The 15,727-nt window shown below is 42.0% G+C and overlaps 7 protein-coding genes across 7 annotated transcripts; 5 read left to right on the top strand and 2 right to left on the bottom strand.

The window, feature by feature from the left end:
* Positions 1-66: 66 nt before the first annotated feature.
* On the top strand, positions 67-944 carry Bfra_005685 (putative isopentenyl-diphosphate delta-isomerase protein; the record flags this gene model as incomplete). Its single annotated transcript, XM_037336063.1, has 3 exons — positions 67-259; positions 308-646; positions 712-944. The coding sequence occupies 3 exons, from the start codon at positions 67-69 to the stop codon at positions 942-944; spliced, it is 765 nt and encodes a 254-aa protein (XP_037191273.1).
* A 1,394-nt stretch (positions 945-2,338) lies between these two features.
* Bfra_005684 (putative n-acetyltransferase-like protein) lies at positions 2,339-3,167 on the top strand (the record flags this gene model as incomplete). Its single annotated transcript, XM_037336062.1, has 2 exons — positions 2,339-2,652; positions 2,705-3,167. The coding sequence occupies 2 exons, from the start codon at positions 2,339-2,341 to the stop codon at positions 3,165-3,167; spliced, it is 777 nt and encodes a 258-aa protein (XP_037191272.1).
* Positions 3,168-3,539: 372 nt separating this feature from the next.
* Bfra_005683 (putative replication protein a 32 kda subunit protein) lies at positions 3,540-4,724 on the bottom strand (the record flags this gene model as incomplete). The annotated part of the gene is made up of 4 exons (XM_037336061.1): positions 3,540-4,163; positions 4,243-4,350; positions 4,402-4,538; positions 4,589-4,724. The coding sequence occupies 4 exons, from the start codon at positions 4,722-4,724 to the stop codon at positions 3,540-3,542; spliced, it is 1,005 nt and encodes a 334-aa protein (XP_037191271.1).
* A 2,323-nt stretch (positions 4,725-7,047) lies between these two features.
* Bfra_005682 (putative short-chain dehydrogenases protein) lies at positions 7,048-7,976 on the top strand (the record flags this gene model as incomplete). The annotated part of the gene is made up of 2 exons (XM_037336060.1): positions 7,048-7,744; positions 7,795-7,976. 2 exons carry the CDS (start codon positions 7,048-7,050, stop codon positions 7,974-7,976), a joined length of 879 nt encoding a protein of 292 aa, XP_037191270.1.
* Positions 7,977-8,828: 852 nt separating this feature from the next.
* Bfra_005681 (uncharacterized protein) lies at positions 8,829-9,389 on the top strand (the record flags this gene model as incomplete). The annotated part of the gene is made up of 1 exon (XM_037336059.1): positions 8,829-9,389. One exon carries the CDS (start codon positions 8,829-8,831, stop codon positions 9,387-9,389), a length of 561 nt encoding a protein of 186 aa, XP_037191269.1.
* Positions 9,390-10,197: 808 nt separating this feature from the next.
* On the bottom strand, positions 10,198-11,079 carry Bfra_005680 (uncharacterized protein; the record flags this gene model as incomplete). The annotated part of the gene is made up of 2 exons (XM_037336058.1): positions 10,198-10,624; positions 10,766-11,079. 2 exons carry the CDS (start codon positions 11,077-11,079, stop codon positions 10,198-10,200), a joined length of 741 nt encoding a protein of 246 aa, XP_037191268.1.
* Positions 11,080-13,635: 2,556 nt separating this feature from the next.
* Bfra_005679 (uncharacterized protein) lies at positions 13,636-15,456 on the top strand (the record flags this gene model as incomplete). Its single annotated transcript, XM_037336057.1, has 3 exons — positions 13,636-14,692; positions 14,745-15,104; positions 15,305-15,456. 3 exons carry the CDS (start codon positions 13,636-13,638, stop codon positions 15,454-15,456), a joined length of 1,569 nt encoding a protein of 522 aa, XP_037191267.1.
* Between the last annotated feature and the right edge of the window lie 271 nt (positions 15,457-15,727).

Genomic DNA, 15,727 nt, shown 5'->3' with positions numbered 1-15,727 from the left:
AACAATCTAATCCCAAGGAAGGACTTTCAAAATACAATAAGACCACCACCCTCTCTCCATTCCACAATGTCTACTACAACTACAATTACACAGGCTGAGCCTATTACTGCTCAGAGCATTCTTCGACTTTTCCCTGACATTGACACGAGCTCTGCAGAACTCGAAGGACACGATGAAGAGCAGATCAGATTGATGGATGAAGTCTGCATTGTTCTAGACGAAAACGATAAGCCTATTGGAAACTTCAGCAAGAAGATATGTAAGGGTTTTAAGCATTCGTCCATTTTTTGTATACTGATCATTCTAGGTCATCTCATGACAAACATCGACAAAGGCCTCCTTCATCGCGCATTTTCGGTCTTTCTTTTCAACTCCAAGAATGAATTGCTCCTTCAACAACGTGCGACCGAAAAGATCACATTCCCTGACATGTGGACTAACACCTGCTGCTCCCATCCTCTTGGCATACCCGGTGAAGGTGGTTCTGAGTTGGCTGAGGCTATCATGGGAGTCAAAAGAGCAGCACAACGAAAGCTTGATCACGAACTTGGTATCAAACCTGCGCAAGTACCCATCGAGGACTTCAAATTCTTGACCAGAATCCACTACAAAGCACCCAGTGACGGAAAATGGGGAGAGCATGAAAGTATGTCAACCTGTTTTTATGATCCTTTATGACGTACAATGGCTAACGATTGACAATCTTTTTAGTCGATTACATCCTCTTTATTACCGCCGATGTCGACCTCGAGCCAAACATGAATGAAGTCCGCGATACTCAGTACGTTTCTGCCGATGGACTCAAGACTATGTTCAACGATCCCTCTTTGAAGTTTACACCTTGGTTCAAGCTTATCTGTAACTCTCTTCTTTTCGAATGGTGGGAGCACAAGGATACCGATCTTGAGAAGTATATGAATGAGCAAGATATTAGAAGAATGTGAGGACGACTTTGCTGGGGCGATTCGGATAAGAGATGAATGAATATGGAGGAGTTATTGAGGAGCTGAGAATTTCACCATGCATAATGCATATTGCATATTGGCATCGAGGTTTATCGCGATACCAAAGTTTATACCCAAAAGAAAAGCGAATCACTTGATTACGCCTAATTAATATCATCCAGTACGATCAACGCGGGCGAATCCCGAATATCTTTCCTATTGGACATCCTGTGTCTGACAATATGCAACGCAATACGTCCTATTTTTGCATGTTTCCAATTTCTTTTCTATCTTTACACTACTTTTGACTTTTGACTTATGATTACTTTCTTCATCTAATACTATCTGTCTTTCTTATCCATCCATCCCTTTATCTCGCTTACCCAATTCCTATTTTCGTCGTTGTTCCACGCTTTTCATCTTATCTCCCTTCAGTGGAGTGGAGTAGGATCGTATCAAAGTCGGCGGACGGGGCGCGACACCCTTCAAAGATTACTCCGATATCTAACCAGATTTGGGAGGTCCAGCCACGGACCCTTTGGACCAGATGATCGCACATGGCGTCCCTTGTCAAACTTAACAAGTAAAGTATCCATGTATTGATTGTTTAAGGGTTTATATCAATCCAATCAGATTATGGAATTTTCCAAGAATCATGCGGCAGGCTACACTTGCCCCAAGGGATTTCACAGACTCAATCCTGTTGGTTGCCCTCAATCTTTATGCTTACCTCGTGCTAGTCTACAAGTGGAGTTATGCAGCGTTTGATTGTGGCATGGTTATCGTTGAGGAGTACCTTAACGTTTTGAGTTCGTAGTGATGACTACATAAACCTCGACCCAATCGCCGTTTCTCGGAATCCCTTGCTATTCAATTCATTGATCTCTGCAGACAATTACAATCACAATCACAGGTTCTCTGTAACATAAATCATTAAGTCTCCCAAGGAAACACAAGACAACATAAACTGCATTCTTTCTCCTCAATTCACATCGTATCGGCCGATTCAGTAAAGTCAACACTTGTCCGGCTCAAGACTCCCACAGCTACACAATCGACGACCAAATTCTATCTACTAACTGTAGACGAAGCGTGATTCTCGAAGAATCATCCTGCCTTTCCCGCTGAAGAGTAGCCCGAGTTTGATAAACATCTACATTGATGTCGGTTGATTTCCGCCAAAGTCTCAACTGTCTTCGTTTCCCATCTCGATACATAACGGTATCGAGAACCCAGCTCTCGATAGTTCATACAGGCGATTTAAATAGGCCAGCTAATAAACCGGATTCCTGTTCGTTCTCAGTCTTTCCAAATGCCTCCAAATATCATGTTAACATATTAAATCTGCAGGATCATTCCAACATCTCAAGATATATTATAAATTAATCGCAATCATGGCGCATTTTATTGAGGATAATAGTACGACCATGAATTTTCTTGAGAAGAAGCGCAGCCTTTCCCCGGCTACAACGGAGGAAGTTCGTACAGTAAGCATCTCGGAGTGCGAGGGAGCGGCTCAGTGTCTAGCTCAAGCTTTTGCTACAGACGAAGTAGCAAGATACTTCCTTGATACCGATGACATGACTTCTTATTCTGAGGACTACAAATGGAAACTTCATTGTGACATAATCAAGTACATGACCGCTGCTCATTGTTACAAAGGCATAGTGACTACTATTGGTCCAAACTACGATGCAGTCGCTCTATGGTACGTCTACTGGGATCCATGTTTTTTGAATAACGAATTAACAAACCAACAGGATGCCTCCTGGTCAAGACATGGATGATTGGCTTACCTTTTTCCGCAGCGGTCTCTGGAAACTCTACTTCAAGCTCTCTGTGGAAGGCCGCAAACGTTTCTATGATGAATTTCTGCCCCTACTCCACCATACCATCGACGACGTCATGGGCGAGCGTAACAAGAATTTCTACTACCTCGTTTATCTCGGTAGCAAACCTAGCGCTCGAGGAAAAGGATACGCGAAGAAATTAATACAACATATGACTGATCGAGCAGACCGTGAAAACTGCCCAACGTATTTAGAGTCTAGTGCGGAGAAAAATTTGAGTTACTATCGTAGGTTGGGGTTTGAGTGGAAGCAGGATATTGTGATGGAAAGAGGGGTCAAGCCGGTTAAGATGCAGATTATGGTCAGGGAACCGAAATTTGTGGGGGAAACTGTCGAGGGAAAGGAGTGTGTCAATGTTAAGATGATTGAGTAGGTGGTGTCATTGCGATTTGAGTTCTGCTTCTGATATCGATTTTTCTTATCATATTGACGCTTTTAAGTCTCCATGATTATTCTTGAAGTTTTTGTGGTTTATTGGATATGACTCTCTTTGGGTAAAGTTTTTGCATGAACAAATCCGCACCTGTTGAAGTAATCAAACAAGCTTTAGTCTTAATTGTTATCTATTAGGGTATTGGATAATATAACAATATCACCATTTGTTTTTACCTAATTCTAGCAATCTAAGAATCTCATCTGGTATATCTTCTCATAGAATCATACTTCATTCACATGAAGCCATTACTTTTACATAGATGCCATAATCCCATCCTACAACGCCATTGATGCTGTAATCTCCCATCCTCTAGTACTCCAACACAGCCCACGTCTCATCATCAACCGTTGTATAAATACAACCCTCCGCCAATAACTCATCTCCGCACTTGTAGACATCTGCAACTGGCATACCAAGCTTGGTCGCAATCATATTTACATTCAAACCCTCGTTATTTTGAGGCTCTGACTGTAATAGATCGAAAACCATTCTGGAATTGCGAGAAACCTTCGCAGGTAATATTTTACCACTACCTGTAGACGCATCTCCGGCTCCCATGTTATTGCCACCGTACGAATCAACAAACATTCCATCGCCCCCCTCTTTCTTTGTCATAGTACCCGCTGTATCGATAGGACCACGAGTGAAATATAAATGTGCCAGAGTAGCTTCTAATCCATGGAATGTCACTTCGTTCATGTCGAGAACGGGTCGGATAATATGAGCTCCTACATGACGTTTATCATGGAAAGACTTGAGTCTTCCCCATACGTGTATGTATTTTCCTTCTTCTGGCACAGGTCTTGCGTTTTCTGGAGCAGCGTCGTTGTCGATCCATTGTTTTACTTCGATGAGACCGGTGCCGTCGTCGACTTTGTAGGTGTTGTTTGTGGCTTGGGTGGAGATGGAGTGGACTTGGCCGACGAATGAGAGCTAATGGTTGAGAGGTTAGTGTATTAGTTCGGCGAAAGATGGTATTGATGCATAGTTTAGTAGGAAGGAATGTGCCTACTTGAGTAACTTCGGATCCATCAATTTTGAAATCTGCATCGGGATGTGGTTGCACGGCCTCGAGGATTTGCTTGATGGTTACTGGTCGTAATGTATCTTTACCATATGTCTAAATGTCTCATTAGTATATTCATGTGACTTCACAAGTAGCAAGACATACCTTTGATCCTCCAGGACTTTCTTGGCTTCCTCCTTGCGATCCACCATATCCTCCTTGAACAAATCCACCACCATCTGCCCCGCCTTGTGCGCCGTAACTGGTGGTTGAATAATTATTTTGGTATCCGTAGTTGTTTGCTAGGTACAAGTAAGTTTTGAGTTTAGGAGTGATGCGCAGGGAAACTTACACATGATTGACGTTATTAGCGTGTGGAGGGCAGATATTGAGATTGTGGTGTTGTTGAAAGATGGGAGATGATAGATGGAAGACGCGTTGACCGCGACTGGATAAAAAGTCGCGTAAAGCGAAAATTTAAAGGTCATGTGATAGGAGTAACTTTTGATATCGGCCCCGAAATTCTTCCGACCTCCTGGCACAGACGAGCGAGGAAAGATTGCACGCAATCGGTAATCTAATACCGGTCTAAAGAATTCTGCGATTTTGCTCTGAAGTCGGAATCTGTGATCCTCTTTGAATCAGTGTTCATCGATGAAATAGAATGAATGCATAGCAAAGATTGCAGCTCTTTCCTGTTTGGTCAGTTTGACTGCAGGTTCAGGATAAGTGAGAAGTCTCATCCTTAATAAGGAGTTGTCATTGGTAGATCTATAGAGGCTGAGAATCCCTCAGAAACAAAGTCTTGTCATGCTGGGAGGCAATGAAGGACTTAGATGCGTCATGACATCTTAGGTCTCACGGACACCTGCCCAATCATGTATGATCACATCCATGTCCACTCACAAGAACGTTCGTTCTCTGACTCAATGGCTCGCGTCATTAGAATTTCGATCCCATCCTATCAGATTCCACTTCTTTACTCCATCTAACGACATCTAACGCCATGATCTTGGTTGTATGCTACAAAGGATTGGAGTGCATATCGTGGTCACGAATTTTCCCCACAGACGGCAAGTTGTGGATATGAAATGTGAATATTACTCGTTTGTATTCCTAACCTTATCTTACCTGATTTATTATGGCATCTAGTGAGTTACAGGAGTCCGGGAAGTTCGGAAGTACATACTATATATCTTCAGCGCTTTGAATGGCTTATGCTGGTAAGCCTGTCGAGATAATAGCTGACATTATTCAAGTCCTAAAGATTCTGCTATCAATTGAAGTAGTGTCCAAGAACAGAAAGTGATCACATGATAAGGAATGTGTTGTTGACTGTTGAAGGCTTAGATCGTCCGGCCCATGACATGCGTAAGATGCATAACATCAAGACTCAATGTACCTTTGCGAGGCAAGCTGCTGCCCAAAAAGCAATAGGCATTGACAATCGACATAACAGTCTTTACGAACATTGGCTACAAAACGCGTCTCGTGATTTTTATATCTATATCACTAGCACTTGCAGTCAGTACAAGGAATTGGTGTCCACCAATACTCGTTTGAATCACAAGCTTCCCGTGTCATTAATTTGCCATTCCTCGGACTTCATTTATAGACAACTTCAACGACAGACAAGTTGGACTTTTTTTCAGCATTCAAACCTTTTGTAGCATTGATATTCACTCAGAGGGACATGCTTTAAGCTCCCTTAGAAAGTGTTGAAAATAACCTTTCGCTACGACTCGAACAGTTGCAGAACCTTTATCCGTTCGATAGGTGAACGAGTAATCTAGGGATTTGACCACAGCAGCTTGCATCTCCTGCTCGAACATGATGAATTATCCAACCTGGTAGGGTTATAGCCCTGATCCTCCCGTCAGATCATGACAACTCGCTTGATTCGTCCGACTATTCTAATGGCGCGCGAGGTTAACAGTCAGATGAGTAGTGACATTTTCATAACGCATTTTCTTAAGGAGACATTTTTCGCTTTCTCTTAAGGTGAAATTTTCATAAATAATTGATACAGATCTCGGATGAGACAGGTAACGTGGGATTGATCTATGATAGCATGCAGTATATTGATAAGACGAATGGCGGTCGAAAAATAGCTTGACGCGACATAGAATTGCAATGCAGTCCAATCTGACTTCATATCATGCCTGTATAGCCAAGAAGTTAGATTGATCCTATCTGTTATTTCGGGTAAGAGGGGACATTTTTGTAGAATTTGCTGGGACCTTCTAATCTCCTCGAAAAAGTTGAAGAGTTCCCCATGGATGAAATTGTATTCATGAAAACGTGACTATCTAGCATTCGTCTATCGTAAACCATCCAGAACTTTACTTTCTGTAGGGAAGCAGTTGAAGTTCGAATTCGCTTGGAGTAGGTATTGATCATATTAAAGTGTCGATTTAAACGAGACATCGGCTTTTCGCCCAATCAATGCAGCTAATAATCATTGTATCATTATTATCCCCCCAACTACATGTCTTAAAGAAAACAATGATTCTGCATCGAAATCCTCGTTCAAGAATAGCATTAATCGTGGACGGTGAAACATATCAAAGGGTATAGATAAGCCTAAGCCAATTACTGAGTCACCGGGCAGAAAACCCCCACTACTGCACAGCCAATTAAATGTCCCATCCCACCTGCTCATTATGAGTCGAAAGCTCAGCCACCTAACCATCGTGATGTGCCAGAAATATGGAATATAGATGTTCAGATAATATATATTTTTCATGACCCGTCTCTTGATTTTAATCGAACAGTTTCCCTTATAATCAATCTTAAAAACGAAAAAACACAATGAACACCATTACAGCCACCCGACACAAAACACTCACGCCCGCCACCACTCCAGCCAACAACCCACTCCCTAGTCCTTTCGTCATCTGTGTAATAGGGGCTAGCTCTGGCATAGGCGAACACATCGCTTATTCATTTGCGCAAGCAGGAGCCTCCGGCGTTATTCTAGCATCCCGCAACACTTCCGAGCTTACTCGCGTTGCTGAAAAGATTCGTGTCATCTCCCCCCAAACTCGAGTGGAAATATTTTCTTGTGATATCGCATCATCCAGCAATATTTCAGACCTTGCGAATTATATCAAAGAGACATTCGGTCGCCTTGATGTCTGTATTCCCAACTCTGGATATGCGGGTCCCGTGACTCTGAAAGTCACTGAAGGTGATCCGTCATGGTTCCAAGGAAATTTCGATATAAATATGATTGGGACTTATAATTGTGCGCATTATTTGATACCTTTACTGCTGGAGAGTGAGAATGGAGCAAAGGTTTTCGTACAGATCGGTTCGTTGGCTGCAAATTTGACGGATGGCCCCATTGCCAATACGGGGTATTGCGTGAGTAAATTTGCGCAGAGTAGATTTTTAGAGATGGTAGGTTCTCAATTTGGAGAGGAAGGATTAGTTGCTGTTACTGTACATCCTGGGGCAGTTGCAACGCTGATGGCTGCTGGAAATACACCTGAAGTTTTCCTACCTTGTAAGTTTCTAATCTGCTTAATGTTGCGAGAGTACTGATAAAAGCTATAGATTTGGTTGATAGCGTGGATCTTTGCGGTGGATTTTGTGTGTGGTTGAGTAAGAACATCAAAGATTTGAAATGGATAAATGGAAGGTTTCTGGATGCTAGGTGGGATGTTGATGAGTTGCTTGAGAGAAAGGAGGATATCGTTGAGAAGGATTTACTTAAGTGGACATTAAGAACTTCGTGAGTGAGAAAATTCCCTCTTGAAAGCGAGTTATATCCAATGTCACCACAATCAAGTAAAATTATCAGAGATGGAAACTTCTTCCATGAAATTTGAACAAAATCATGGCATGGAAATTGAGAAACATTCCCGCAAGAGCTGGAATAAGAAACCGATGTCAAGTGTTAAAGATAATCGAACGAGGTCTCAATTTCTTTCGAGAAGTAATGATTATTGTTCATAGAGAAAAGCTGAAAAAGTAAGATTTTCTTCCTGTTATTTCATGATAACATTGAGGGCACTCTATATCTGGAATCTACACCCTTAAATATCCATGCCACAATCTTGGCAATCGTTCCTAGTCAGAGGTCTGTCTCGCCATTGACTCTCGTTAATGGAAGTTAAAATTCAACTATCGATCCCGATTCTGGAGTCAAACCCAAAATGGGAACCTTTTCATTCATACCACTCAGTTATGGTTCAAATCTGGCTCCTACTCAATCTTTCCACCAAAACTACTTCTTACTTGCAAGAGAAGAAGGAGAAACCACCGGCAAGACTAGGAAGGGATTGTTGAGCCCAAAAGGGAAATCACCAATAGAGCGGCCCACAAGCCCCTCTTGCCACTTGCCCGTTCTCTTTCGAATTTGTTTTCCTCAATGAAACACGATCCCATTGTTTACTAGGTCTTCAGAATCATTTTCGTATAAATATAGTCATCCGGTACTTTTTCTTTCCCATTTCCATTCTTCCAGCATCGGCAAATATCACCGTCACCCATCGTCGCACAGCAAATTGTCCAACTCTCGAGCCTCTAATCCACCTCTACTCAGATCGACCTGAACCATCATATCCTCAAATCTCAATCATCCAATCATGCAGCTCACCATGGAAGAGATGTATTTCAGGTCGGTACTCGATCAAGTCAAACAGGAAGTAAATAATTCTCTCAAAAGCCTGCCAACCTTCAGGGACTCAGTACTTCGTTTATCCATTCAGTTACCTGAAAGCCTCGTATCGGAAGAGAAACTTGGATACGAGCTACAGGAGGATATGAATGTCTTGAATGATTTTAAGAACAAGCTCGCTATACGGGTGAGACGTCAAGCAATATCAATTAGTATAGGAGAATTGGAGGCGATAGAGTTAGCAGCCCGCAACTTGAGAGAGAAATGGGAGGAGAAGGAGAGAATGTTAAAAGCAGAAGAGGTATTGCTTGAGGAGGCATTACAAGAGGCAGAGAAGTCATTCCTCGAGGCTGAAGAGGCATTAAAAAAGGCTCAAAAAGCGTGGAATGATGCGGAGGCGGCATGGCACGCCGCGGCATTCGACTTAACAGACTCGAGAATTCTTGAGTCGGATGAGGAAAGTCTATCACTTCAGCAAGAAACAGAAGAAACAGAAGCCGAAAGCCAGCCGGCTAAGTTGATTAAATGAGGAGGATTGAGACGTCAGTGAAACTGGTTCTGGTAGCCTGAAGGCTTTAGTCTACTGTTAGGGAAACTTCGCTTTGCAAGAGAGGAGTCACAATATTAGATTACTACGGATTCTGGCTTTGTGGCGAGATCTGTTAGAGTATCAATCTTCATGGTATTGCTGCGAATACCTAAACATCATAAAGCATTCTAAAGACTATCCATATACCGTGGTTGAGTGATGTAATACACGAGGACGAAATCGTAAGCGTGAATAATATGCAACCAAGTTTTGGAAACGTGAGGAAAACCATCAAAAGCTCGTCGCATGATTGTTCAACGCAATGTTTAAAGGACGTGCAGGAATGAGCGACAACAGATCAGTAAGTGTTATTTAATATTCAAAGTAGACAACTGCATGATCTATCTACAATTAAAAGCCACAAATGAATTTTGTACCACCCCGTACAAAATTCAACCCGAACGATGTCGTCGTTTGCTTTTCTTCTCACAACCCGTATATAAAGGATGATTAATGTAGTTTTCATTCATCTTCCCTAGGAGAATAAACTTTTCGAGTCTTGGGTTTTGTAAGTTACTGGTACAAAATTTTCGTTGTTTATGTTCTAGTGTTGTCCATAGACCCTTCCAAGCTCATCAAGTCCTTGCCGCTCCATTCCATTGTCTCGCTGTCTGCCAGAAAAATCCCTAAAAGGTCCATTTCCGACCCTCGACGCCGGGTTTTCCCTATCAGAAATGTCAGAAAGTTGTTCAGGAACGCATGTAACCGATGGCGCAGAATTTGATTCACCTCGATATTTATCCGGAATTTATGGTTGCGTTAAGTGCCTCGCGACTTCCTGAGCATATACTTTGTCAGAAGCCGCAGGGTCTTCAGGATTCTCGTAGGTCCGATATGCTTCAATAACATCAATGTATGCTTGATTCGCAGCCGCACGGTCCTCATACTCGCTATAGGATTGAGCTTCTTCAATGATACTCAGGCGATGTTTCATGTCTTTGATTGCAAACTGAATAGTCGAGAAGATCAAGTGACACTCAGGATGAAGCTCTGTATCATTCAATTTACAGCTTTGTTCGTAGGTCATGTCATTCCAAGCCGACCATTCTTCGAAGAATCCGAGCATGGTTTCACGATCAGGATCGGCGCCACTTTGCGCAATGTCTCTTTGCAAACTTGCCCTGAAACGTTCAATATCATTTGACACCCAGAGCCGAATCTGGGTTTTTGCATCTCTGTAATGATGCGCTTCTCTCAAAATAAAAACCAGGTGGTCCTGATTACGCCGGTACTCTGCGGCTAGATTTTGCCTTATTCATTTTTCAATTGATTCATCATCAGAAATATCATGCCATTGATCGATCTCGACCTCTGACTCGACCTCTGACTCGAACTCTGCCTCTGCACTTTCCTTGAGCATTTTACCCATTTCTGGTGAGCTTCGATGCGCATCCACGAATGCGCCGCCAAGAATTTGATCTTTTGGGAGCTTAACCATGCCTTTCCAATTTTCAGCAATGTTTATACTATTTTCCAACCATTTATTATGTCGTTTGGCAAAAGTGCCAGCCGGATCTGTACATTGATCCAATATTGCTCGGAGCGCTAATCCCCTTAATTTCATGTGCTTCTGACAAGCAATAAAATGAGCTACATGATATCCAGTTTCTAAAAAAGTTTGTTCGACCATGTTTCAATTTAGCTCAACCACCTTGGGAGAACCGATGTCTAGATTCGATTAGAAGAAATTGTATATTGCAGTGATCGTAAATGTGTGGAAAACCTGCGGACCCCGGTGTTCAATTCTGATCTGGAGAGTTAAAAGATTTGAGTGTCTAGGTCTGATTCGAATATTAGAGCTAGGTCAATGTTTAAATCGTATTAAAGAATTTCCGGCCCCTGGAAGTTTGAACCTACCTGAGAGAATTGCAGATTGTAATTGTGTAGTTTTGAATAGAGGATTGTGATAAATTGATTGTGGGTGTTAAGATGAGACTATGAAATTGGTATTCGAATGAAGCTTTCAAAACGATTCTCTGGGGAAAGACCTAGATATATATATAAAATTAAAAAGTGGAGATTTTCATATGGACTGGACTAGCGTTGGTTAGGTATGTCACGCTGTATGTCATGTTTCTTGATCCTCGAAGCTAACATTCAATTTACTAAATCTATTGAAAGCTTAATTCAAAATTCGGATCAAAGTTTTCTAAAAATGAGATACCGGCAACTTTTCGTTGAATCATTGATAAATTTAAGGTATTGTAAATTATGGGACATTGTATATGAGGTTATTACCGTTTCAGTATTAGCCGAGCGTGACACCGACATGTCGTCGCCAAAATTCGCGTGTGTTCGTCCGTGCATCTGCATGATCGTCCAGAGCCGCGAAAAATTGATACACCAATCAAGAGTACACTCTATCATGATTTGATACTTACACAATCACCAGCTTCATAAGGTCGACTCGTAAGTGCAAGTATTTCAATGTAAACCTTTAAAGACGGAAATTTTAAAAGACGGCTAGGTTTTTGTTTGATCGAATAGAAACCTGATAATGTGTCACGTACTAACTGTATCATTCTTTTCACGCCAAACTTTGCTTCTTCAGTCTTGGTGATGATTGACGGACCAGAATTTCAGAGCTCTAAGCTTCTACTCGAACTTTTTCTACGCAATTTGGGCTTTGAATATGGTAGTTATGACCATAAATTTCGTGCCCTGAAGGTACTGGGAAGATGGATGAGATTGAAGAAGGTGTCATGGTCTCTGTCTCAAAGTCATAGGGCAGATAGCATACTATTATTACCAGAATTTTCTATCGTAAAAACCATGTATTCGAGGTATTTGGTTGGGGCCATACACAATTTAGTTTCTTTGATCTGGATGCCTTGAAAATACTTCCACCAACTTTCTTTTTAAGGATAGTCACGTGAAACTTTTGTCTATACAACATCGTGGTTTCCCACTGATCCACTAACATCTATCTTCGATTATTCTGTACTTGTACTGTCGATCTCGGTACATTTACCTCGTGAGTTTGTAGGTGAAGAGCGGAGTACAAACCTAAATTCCTCCCAAGGCAGTATAGAACACTATTTTCGGATTGAGCTAGCAATGCCTAGCTTGGAAAGGGATCCAGAGCACGACATTATGGTGTGTTCTCGTAGCAGTAACAATCAAGGATGATTTAATTATGGCAACCTGGAGATGCAATAACTCAGATGTCAAAATGCTGTCCCCGAATGATTGTCCTTGGGCCTCAACAGCTAGTCAGATTGACACGAAGTCTTGAACATACTCGATTCATGGGGTGAGAGAGATCTTCCCAGGATATTGATTGCCTCCTGATTAGGATTCACTGCTAGAAATCAATTTGTTATATTTCTTGTGAAATTATGTGGTAGAGACCAGACGACAAATAAATAGGATTGTAAATGTAATTTTCGAAAAGATGATTATGGCTCCGGATAAGTGCTTTGTCGGAGCTTTGGGAGTTTAGATATCCAAAATCACAATTTTTCGAATTACAATTACGAAATTTCGAGACCTGCAGACTACAGGTTCTCGAACTCTAGGATTTGTTGGAGCACCAGAGAATTTCTTCCGCGTTGTGACGAGGGCAGATCAGAGTAGATCGGGTCTCAGAATGGAAAATTGCTGACCCATAATTTGTGCTGTAATGTTTCCACGAGTCGTGGCAATCAAGGCTTGTAATCCATCAAGAGGGTGGAAACCAAAGAAAATCGATTGGAGCTTGATCACGTGACATAAGCTCATATCATCACATGATGGGGAGGGAAAGGTTTCAATCAATCAGCGACATCGACTTCCCCAAGTTGCAATTCATGAGACATGTCATCGCGTTCTGCAAAAGACGAAGCTGGATTTATTTAAAGCCATTCAAGTTATAGGTACTAACAAATTGTGCAACAAGTATCAAGACTGGACTGGAAGTTTGTCAGTAGGCAACGACGTGGAAAGTATGTTTTCTTGAGAAACGCAGGTACTTGATTCATTTGCGAGCCCCAATAGTCTTAAAGTTGAGGTTACTGCCTGGTTGATGTCCAAAAACTGATCAAAATTACCCCTCCTAGAAATAGGGGTCAGATTATTTTCCGAAACCTAATACACCGTCTGGAACGAGGTATATGTATTAGCCGTCGCTACCCTCTATCGATACTACCATTGTTTTGACATTTGAAAAGTCAAGCTCCAAGAATCTTCCCCCTAGCATCCATTGAAAATGGACAAATTTCCAGCGGAGATCTTTCGCTTGATCATCAAAGGGGTAACAAACACCTCTGATCTCAAAAACCTCCGTCTGGTTTCGAAACCCCTCTCAATTCTAGTCACTGAAAAGCTTTTCTCGCACTGTAGTGTGAATATACAGAATGCAAATGAAGGATATGATAACGACAATGGAGACGACGAGTCTAAAGAGGTTGCAGAGATGCACTCAGCCATTCCACGCACCAATTTTGAGAAGATCATCCGTGTACCACGTCTCAAGCAAGCAGTTCGTTCTGTCCGTTATGTCACCAGTCTTGAACCCTATGCAAATTCGTATCTTAATTCCTACGCGGAGAAACACCCCCCACAGCACTTCAATATCTCGATGAAAAGAATTATCGAAAAATGTAATAGGTTCCCTAACCTTACCACCGTCGCAGTCGAATTTGCAGAATTTTGTACATATCTGGGGGAGGAGGATGAAAGAGGATTCTATCTCATCCCAGCAGAAGACAGCCACGAATATCGTACTGCTGTTCTCAGAGAATTGTTTCGTTCCTTGAATGACCCAAGGTATCCTACACCTTCACTCACTACGCTTTCCCTCAAGAATCTACAAAATGTCAATGATGCGAGCTTGACCGGATCGAAAGACTTCCTTGCGGTTTTGAAAAAAATTACAAACCTACGTATGAGAATTGTTGTCGAGTACGAAAAAGCAACCCCTGAGTCTTCATGGTCTCTTCCGCCTATGCATGACTTCTTTGCCGAGCTTCCTTCTACATGGCTAGTGCCCTGTGCTGATAATCTCACCTCGCTCACTATTCACTGTATTCATTGGTGGGGCTATTTCCCAAAGTGTGATTTGAGGGGTGTGCACTTTCCAAAATTGAAGAAGTTGGAATTGGGCAACTACACATTTTCGCACGATTGGCAATTGGATTGGATTCTATCTCACGGAAAAACGTTGGAAGTTCTGAAACTCGACGATTGTCCAATACTCGCAGGTATTAGGCACTTGGGGGATCTCGACAATGAGAACTATGCGATGACTCCTATGGATAATGGAGGTGATAGTGTCTGAGTACGACCTGAGATTACAAATACTAACGCTCATTTCAGGCGTTCCCACTATCTGGCATTACAAAACAAAATGGGCCGACTACTTTCAGAAGATGCAAAATAATCTGCCTAAGCTTCGCCTTCTTCAGGTTGGATCTGGAGAATGGGAAATGGGCGAAAACTTTGACGGTGGTGAGATAAGATTGGCGGAAGAGCCTAGTAAAGATGTGGGTGGAACATACAATAGGTTTGATCCTCCAATTGCGTATCCATACAAGTATTTCAAGAGAAACCGATTCTCTACCCCATGGGTGGATAGACGTCACTTTCCAGAGAACATTTCCGATGAGAAGCCGGTAGGAGGTCTCTATGATAATGACAAAAGATCTCAGCCAGAGAGAGATCAGTGTAGCTATGATGGTGAGTTTCCTAATTTATCTCTTCGAGCGCTTCTAATGCAAACTTTAGAATTGATGATGATCATAGAGAATCGGCATCAATGAGTGCATAAATATCTCTCACTACCCATAGATTATATCGTGTGCTAAAAAGACGGTAGTCTTTGCTTTTTCCGAGTACGCATTGGGTCGTAGAAGGTAGTCAATGTGCATAAATTACAGCTTCTATGAAGAATAATGAATTCAACTCTTACTGTTATGCGTTTCGTGCGATTAAAGGTCTAGAGCTAATTTCAAATACTACTATAGAGCTCCACTTCCTTCATGCCACCGTCGCGCATATCTTCATTTTTCTAGATTCAAACCCTTCTTGATCAAATGTAGAAGCCTGATGTCTTCAACTGAAGTAACATACTCCTCCCATTTTTTACCCTTTCTCGCATCACTCACCAGTGCCAACATATCCCAACACCTCTCCCACGTATCTGTCCGGAATAGCCCACAACTCCAATCCCTCTCCCTCTCCCTCTCCCTCATTATTCTATCCATTAGAGTGCTAGGCATCCAAGCACTAGCTTCTGATGCTTCTATGTTCCACTCAATAGCACTCCACAGAACCAGGCCTCTCTCCCTAAAAGCTTCGAA

Source organism: Botrytis fragariae (genome assembly GCF_013461495.1).
Source record: "Botrytis fragariae strain BVB16 chromosome Unknown tig00000075, whole genome shotgun sequence".
Taxonomy (NCBI): Eukaryota; Fungi; Ascomycota; class Leotiomycetes; order Helotiales; family Sclerotiniaceae; genus Botrytis; species Botrytis fragariae.
This window is presented reverse-complemented; position numbering and strand designations above follow the sequence as displayed.